Consider the following 7,671-nt stretch of genomic DNA (forward strand, 5'->3'; position numbering starts at 1 on the left):
AGCCAGATCCTGCGCCCGCTCACCTGCCCACCCACCTTCGGTGCCCATCCCTGCACCTCACCGTCTCTGCCCGAGGACGTCTGTGCCCGGCCGGTCCTCAGCAGGTGTGCCGGCTCAAGGGCAACCCCCCACCCCACGCGTGGCTCAGTGGTTTGCTCAGCCCCGCCCCCGCCGCCGCCAGTGGCCTGGCTGGGCTCCTGGAGGCCCGGCCCGTGGGGAGCCCGTGGGGAGCCCGTGGCGAGCGCTAGAGGCGGCTGGCGGAAGCCAGCCCCACCTCTGAGCCGCACAGCACAGCGGCCCCAGCTGGGGACCGCCCTCCCCTGGATGCACCTGCCCCGGAGGAGGAGGAGGAGACCCCACCCTCTGGGGGACCCGTCTGCACTTGCCATGGGCCCACTCCCCCACACCCACCGGAGCGGGAGCGGGAGGAGACCGTCCAGAGCTGCAGAGCACCGAGCGCACGGGAGGTGCCTGTGGCGGGCACCTGTCGCTCTGCTCTGCGTGCTCGCCGGCCCTGTCTTAGCGGCCACCCCATCCTCTTTCCCTTGGTTCCGCCGGGGTTCCGTGGTCGGGGCTGCCCTGGAGCACCTTGGCCCTATGCCCTGGAGCGGGGTGTGGCCACCCGCGCTGGGGTGGGCCCACAGAATCCTTAAGGGGCCCCGGACTAAGAGGTGCTGGGACTCCCTCGCTGGCTCCGGTGAGCGGCAGCCCCACCCACCCTGAGGGGCCGGGTGCCCCCCTCTCCTCACCCCAGGCCCCTTCCAGCCTCTTTTGGGGGGATGGGGGGCGGCGGGCGATGGGGCAGAAGGGCGACAGGCAGGGCCAGGTGCAGAGGTGTGGCTGGGGCCGGCTGGAGGCCGGCTGCGGGGTGGGGCCGGTCAGCTTCCCCCTGCCCTGCGCTGCCTGGACTCAGAGCGGACGGGACCCCAAGGATGGGGGGCGGGGGGCGTGCCGCTCCCCACTGGGGTGGCCAGCGGTCCCGTCCCTACACTTCGAAGATGAGATGGGGCCAGCCTGCGGTCGCCGTGTGGCGGGGACCGCTCCTCTGCTCCTGGCGCCCCGCCTGGCAGGCAAGGCCTGGGCGCTGGTGCGGGTGCGGCGGGGCTGGGCCACCATCCCCGCTGGCTCCGGGCAGGTGACCAGGCCTCCACACCCTGTGTGTGAGCCCGGTGGCGGGCCCGGGCCTTGCCCCTCCCTGTCTCCTCCTAGCACCTAGCGGCCGGGGTGTCCTGCCGGGACTCTGCCAGTGCACCGGGTCCCAGCCCGCTTGCCGCTCGTGGGACGGAGTCCCGGTGCCATGCGCCCGTCCTACCCCAGAGCCCTCTGCAGGGATGGAGCCCCAGTCCTGCTCCCTTCTGCCCCCTGCCTGGGCAGGGCCGGGTCTGTCCTGTAGCCTCCGTGCGCAGAGCCTTCCCCCCCCCCCCCCGCCCCCCGGGGCTTGTTCCCCACCCCCAGGCTGGCATCTTTCGCCCTTGCTTCCCTGCGTCTGTCACAGCTGCCTGGACAGGATGTGGCCTCCAGGGAGGGACAGGGGCTCCTCCTCAGCTCAGCCCAGCTCTGGAGCTGTCCTGTGGGGACCCTGGCCAGCATGCCCCGCAGAAGTGGTGGGGCCTGACTTTATTCACCTGCGTGCGGCCTGCCTTGAGAGGGCGGTGTCGCCCGGGACTGGCCACCGGGCGCCTAGGGTGGCAGGCCCACCGTTTTCCAGAACAGTGAGGAGGTAGTGCGACTTTCCCATCTGTTAGGGTCTTAAGGCCTGGGCTAGTATATGCTCGTGGAGGCACTGGGACCAAGTAGCCTGGCCACTGCCCTCTCTAGCCATAGCTGCTGGCCTCTGTCCAGTGGGCGTTTCAAGGCAGGCCCAGTCCTATGTTGTTCCAGTGCGGTCCTCCTCTTCCCCTGGACATTCAGGGGCCCTCCTTGCAGACCATGTTTGTAGGGCCCTCCTCTCTGTCCCTGTCCTGGGATGCTGCTGTGCCCAGTCTGGCAGCCCCTGCCTGCCGGGGCCTCTCCTTTCCAGCGGGGCTGACATCCCTGTACCAGCACAGCCGCTGTGCCCTGGACCGAGGGCAGCTACTGTCCTCCTACCATGCCCCTGGCCACCTCGCAAGCCCTTGGAGGGGGAAGGAGGATGACCTGAGCTGTTGGGAGTTGGAATCCTGGAACCCCAGCTGCCCTAGGTAACTTCGGACGGGTGCCCGTGGGAGCTTTCCCAGAGGTAGTCCCAGAGTCCTAGAGAGCACTAAGTAGAGACCTTGAAGCTCAGTGCTCCAGCAGGTCCCCACGGAGCCATCAACAGCCTTAGGATCAGGGCCCCCAGAGCAGTAGAGAGCACTCGGGCGCCTGCTAGGGATGGGGCACAATAGCACGTGGAGGCCCGGAACCTTCAGGGCACTGGGAAAGGTGTGGGAGTCCACGGGGACCCACAGAGCCCTGGGGCAGGGGGCCAGGCTTGAAGTGGAGTCCTGGGGAAGGCCCAGTATCCCCCCAAGCTATGGAGACTGCATGTGACAGGGGTGTCTCTGAGCCCTAGGGCAGGAGGCTCAAAGGGGGAGCTCTCTAGGGACTGTGAGAGTCCTCAGCAATCCTCCACCTGGCCACAGGGGGGTGAATGCAGGTCACCTCGGGGAAGAAATGAATGGAAAGGGGGAGACTGCGTCACATGGGTTGGACCGATTCCTCCCTCTCCTCTCTTCTCGCATCCAAGAAACCACAGTGGTTGCCAAGCACACCTTGTCGCCCCCTTTCCCGCACCAGATAGAGGCCTATAGAGGGCCATCACGTCCAGAAGCCATGCCCCGTCTCTGTCCTTGGGATGTCTCAAGCTCAGCTCCCCTTCGCCTCCCGCTGTGCCTTCACTCTGCCCCAGCCACTCCAGAGTGTCACCGCGTCAAGCTCGCCACTCCCCCAGGCCCTATGTTGGGTCCGCTAGGCTTCACTTGCGTCTCTGCCCGGGTGCCAAGTGCCCGTGGGGTAGCTGCCCTCCCAGGCAGGGTCAGTCCCTCCTCTCAACACACCTGACTGGGGATCAGTGGGTGAGACGAGTTGCATCACTGTGCCCCTCTGGGGTCTTGGTGCACTGGCGACCTGACATGGGCTCACTGATCTGATCATCAGGCCCCTTCGTCATCAGGAAGGAGGCACCGTCTCGTGTCCGTGCCCACCGCCCACCCCAGAGCAGCCGGGTCTAGGTGGACGGTAAGGGGCAGAGGCAGGGAGCCTGGGGAGTCCTCCCCGAAAGTGGATGGGCCCTGGGGGGGGGGGGGGGGGGAGCAGGGGTGCGGGTGAGCCGGGGTGGGAGTGGCTTGGAGCAAACAAGGGAGGCTGAGCTGTGGGGGTGGTGAGAAAATGAGAAGCCATTCATTTCTTTCATTTTGTTCCCTAAATTCTAAATGCATGTGTTACTTTAAGAAAACACACACACACACACACACACACACACACACACACACACGTGGGAGAAACACTAGCATGCAGGAAAAAGAAATGGTCAGGAGCACGGGGTAGGGGGGGGTCCCAGTTCCAGCCCTGACCCAAGTTCATCGTGTACCATAAATAGGGGCCCGTGGGTGCTGTGCCCAGGGAGGTAGGCCTGGCCGAGTCCTACTGCCCAAGCAAGGAGCTGGTCAGAGGTGAGGGACTGATGCCAGGGCCCCACCCGTCGGGGACCCGTGCCAGGGACTCTGCTTGCCACCTGAGCGCTTGGAGTGCTTGCCCGGACCACCCCCACCCCTTGCGCCTTCCTCCTCAGCTGGCATGCAGAACCAGGATGCAGGGCCTCACGCAGTCTGCTGACCTCCGGCTCCTTAGCACTTACTTTATTTTTTTTTTTTACTTATTTTTTTTTTAATTTTTTTTCAACGTTTTTTATTTATTTTTGGGACAGAGAGAGACAGAGCATGAACGGGGGAGGGGCAGAGAGAGAGGGAGACACAGAATCGGAAACAGGCTCCAGGCTCCGAGCCATCAGCCCAGAGCCTGACGCGGGGCTCGAACTCACGGACCTCGAGATCGTGACCCGGCTGAAGTCGGATGCTTAACCGACTGCGCCACCCAGGCGCCCCCTTAGCACTTACTTTAAAAACTATATGTAAAGGCACCTGGGTGGCTCAGTCAGTTGAACGTCCGATTCCTGATTTCGGCTCAGGTCATGATCCCACAGTCGTGGGATTGAGCCCTGATTCGGTCTCCATGCTGAGCGTGGAGCCTGCTTAACATTCTCTCTCCCTCCCCACCGCCTGCCGCTCCCCGGCTTGTGCTCTCTCTCTCTTAAAATTAAGTCAATAAATAAAATAAAAAATACACGTAAACTTTGGGGCACCTGGCTGGCTCAGTCAGTAGAGCATGTGACTCGATCTCGGGGTTGTAAGTTCGAGCCCCATATTGGGTGTACGAAATCTTTAAAAAAAAAAAAAATATATATATATATATATATATGTATGTCAACTTTGAAGATTATGAAACACCGCCCAGCCCGGCAGAAAACCTGGAGATAGGCAACAATATAGCCAGGTAAGGGGTTGGATTAGACCCAGAAGTGATGAGGCATTTGCATACTGTGGGCTCGCATGCCGCTAAGCAAGCAGCTTTCCAGGAGAAACCCCAGCAAACAAACATGTCTCCTTCCCTGCCCACGTCCCTGCCCTTGGACACTGAGGCCCGTTGTCAGCTCTCCGAGGTTAAAGCCTCTGTAAGTAGCGTTGTGCCCGTGCCCTCGCCTGCATTCCCAAATGCGCTCTCCGTGCCCCGTGGTGGCAGTTACTGTCCGAAGTAGTTACAGCAGCTCTGGGTAAGGAGTCAGGAACCCTATAAGTAAAGCGCAAACACGCCTACGGATAGCATGCGATCCCTACCCCAACCCCAAAGCAAAAGGGGAGAAGCAACAAAGCCAGATGTCGACCCCGGAGGCCCCCAGCCGGGGGAGCCCGACCCATACCCAGCAGAAGGAGCCCACACGTTAAAAATAAATGGTCTTTTTATTGCGTGTCCACGAAAACAAAGTCGGGGTGTCTTTTGGCTGACCCCCCCCAACGAGGTGACAACGGACAGGAGGCATGCAACGACAACAACCATGTTCTCCTCTCCGGGAGAAGAGTCTTGCCCTCCTGGGCCCTAAGGGTCAGAGGCAAGCAGGATCCAGAAGGCTCCAGAGGAAGGCCTGCCCAAGTCCACCGTGCCACGGAGGGCCTGGGCCTGCCACCTACCCCGCAGAACGAGGGGAGCGAGCGGTGCCCGGGGCCAGGCCCGGGGCTCCCAAGCCAGAACACACAGAAAAGCCCCCACCCCCTCCCCCAGCAAACACTACTAAGGCAGTCAGCCAGGACTTCTGAGAACAGGCGGCCATGAAGCCAGAGCCTCAGGGCTCCGTCCAGAAGGGATTGCCGTCCTCGGCCTGCAAGGAGTAGTAAACAAAGAGCAGGAAGGCGGCAAAGACCAGGAACAGGAGCAGCTGGCCCCAGAGGGGGACCTGGCGGTCCTGGCCCAGACCGGCCCCAGGGGCCTGCTTTTCCGGCCGGATAGCTCGACGAGTGAGCCACGAAGTGGGGGAAGATGGAGAGGAGGACATGGGGGAGGCGGAGGAGGAGGTGGGATAATAGGATAGGCCCAGGGAGCTTCTGGACACGCTGGACACAGGGCGGTAGTGCGCGACGCTCTGGTAGGCACCGTCCCGGCCATACACGGGGCGCTCCCTGAGGCAGAGAGGGGAGCGGGTGAGCCGGGCGGGGGGGGGGGGGGCGCCAGGGCCCGAATCGCACCCAGTGCCTGGTCCTCCCTCCTACTCACCTATCCTTGCTCTCCTCTTCAGAAGAGAAAAGACTGTCCTCACGCACCTGTAGGTGAGAGTCAGGAAAGGAGACCAGCAGGCAGGTCGGCGTGGCCTGTCCTCTCCCTCAGTCCAAACTCTCCCAACCGGCCTATTCTGACCAATGCTTAAAGGCCCAGACCCTGCCCCTCCCGGGACCCTCCCGAGGTCCGAGCCCTGTGTCTGTAGGGTCTGTAGGACTTTGTTGCTTGCTCCTCGCCTGTCCTGGCTGCCTGCACCTTACTTTCTGCCCCGAAGTTCCGAGAAAGAGCTCAAAGCTAGATCCCAGATCAGGGTGGAAGTCCGGTCCCAAGTGCTCTAGTCTTTTTCTTTTAACGTGTATTCATTTTTGTATTAAAATTGTTTTCTAACGTTTATTTATTTTTGAGAGAGAGAGAGCGCGCACGAAAGGGGGAGGGGCAGAGAGAGAGGGAGACACAGAATCTGAAGCAGGCTCTAGGCTCCACGCTGTCAGCACAGAGCCCGACGCGGGGCTCAAATTCACGAACTGCGAGATCATGACCTGAGCCGAAGTTGTGGGCGCTAAACGGACTGAGCCACCCAGGTGCCCCTAATGTTTATTTATTTTTGAAGGAGACAGAGACAGAGCGTGAGATGGGGAGGGGCAGAGAGAGAGGGAGATACAGAATCCCAAGCGGCCTCCGGGCTCCGAGCTGTCAGCAGAGAGCCTGACCAGGAGGCTCAAACCTACAAACCATGACATCCTGACCTGAGCCGAAGTCAGACGCTTAACTGACTGAGTCGCCCAGGTGCCCCACAAGTGCTCTATTCTTAACAGTTCTGACAGCCCCCCAAAGAATGGTCCTGACCAGGAAGGTGTCTGCTGACCACACCTCTCTGGAGGCATGGGGGCCACCATTTGTCCCAGCAGCCCCCCCCCCCGTTTTATCCGAAGGCAGCTACGACCCCCTCAGGTAGCACCCAAGTGCTCAACGGCCAGCTCACCTGGTGGTGAAAGGTGTCTGTGTCTGAGAGTGAACTTGGGGGCTGGCGGAACCCCTTCGAGGCGCCCACAGGCTCGGGCTCCCCATAAGTCCTGGTGCTCAAGTAGCTCTCCTCATAGTAGTCATCACCGTAGCCTTGGGAAGGGGTGGGGGACAGGGTAGCAGAGGGGAGAGCAGTGCCCCACCTCGGCCCAGTGGACCTAATCCGGATCCCATTTGCCAGCCTGTGGCACCGTTTCGCCCCTCTAGGGCTGCCGAGGCTGATGGGAGTCGAGATCCCAGGTTCCCCCCGACACCAGGGTCCCTGAGGGAGTGCCATAAAGGTGGCTGGGTGCCCGGCCCATCCCGGCCTTACCCTTGCTCTGGTAGAGTAAGGCGTCCTCTTTCTTCGGCAGATCGTACATATCCGAGTCCACTGATGCCGAGTCTAAGTCTGAATGGGGGGGGGGGCCGGGACCATTTGCCCCCGAGGCCCCCCTCCTTTCCCCCGTGCCCCTCCCTCCCGGCCGGCGCCCCTGCTGCACCCTCCCGACCCCGGCCTCCGTGGCGCCCAAGCCCCGTCCCCACGGGAGGCCAGGTGGGGCTCTGGGGCGGGGGCCTCACCCGAGAACCGATAGGAGAAAGACGACGCGGACGAGTTCGGGGGCGAGAGCCTCCGCCTCTGGGTCTCGTACTCGAAGATTTTCTTTTCGTAGAGCTTGCGGGTGGAACCTGGCCAGACACGGGACGCGGAGCGGTCAGGGGCGCGGGCCGGGAGCCCGGGGGCGGCGCGGGGAGGGGGCCCGCTCGCCGCCGCGTACCCACGACAGGCCCGTGCGGGATGTTGTACTGGCGCAGCACGGCGGCCAGCTCAGCGTCCGACAGGACCGCGTAGTCGTCCATGGCGGGCGGCGGGGACCCGGG

The 7,671-nt window shown here is 62.7% G+C and overlaps 1 protein-coding gene across 1 annotated transcript; it reads right to left on the reverse strand.

Moving 5' to 3' along the window:
* Positions 1–4,957: 4,957 nt before the first annotated feature.
* On the reverse strand, positions 4,958–7,665 carry EMD (emerin). The gene is made up of 6 exons (XM_040466512.1): positions 7,569–7,665; positions 7,372–7,479; positions 7,124–7,201; positions 6,770–6,903; positions 5,785–5,831; positions 4,958–5,690 (listed from the first exon to the last, which is right to left on the reverse strand). The coding sequence occupies exons 1-6, from the start codon at positions 7,648–7,650 to the stop codon at positions 5,357–5,359; spliced, it is 783 nt and encodes a 260-aa protein (XP_040322446.1). The 5' UTR covers positions 7,651–7,665; the 3' UTR covers positions 4,958–5,356.
* Positions 7,666–7,671: the final 6 nt, after the last annotated feature.

This window comes from Herpailurus yagouaroundi, unplaced genomic scaffold (genome assembly GCF_014898765.1).
Source record: "Herpailurus yagouaroundi ecotype Mexico unplaced genomic scaffold, PumYag 61678, whole genome shotgun sequence".
Taxonomy (NCBI): Eukaryota; Metazoa; Chordata; class Mammalia; order Carnivora; family Felidae; genus Herpailurus; species Herpailurus yagouaroundi.

What these genes read in the sequence shown, in the direction of transcription:
- EMD (XM_040466512.1), bottom strand. Translation starts at nt 7,650, where the DNA reads ATGGACGACTACGCGGTCCTGTCGGACGCTGAGCTGGCCGCCGTGCTG. An exon ending in CAGACACCTTTCACCACCAG is followed by an intron (nt 5,832 to 6,769) that starts GTGAGCTGGCCG and finishes TCTCACCTACAG; the next exon opens with GTGCGTGAGGACAGTCTTTT. An exon ending in GAAGAGGAGAGCAAGGATAG is followed by an intron (nt 5,691 to 5,784) that starts GTGAGTAGGAGG and finishes TCTCTGCCTCAG; the next exon opens with GGAGCGCCCCGTGTATGGCC.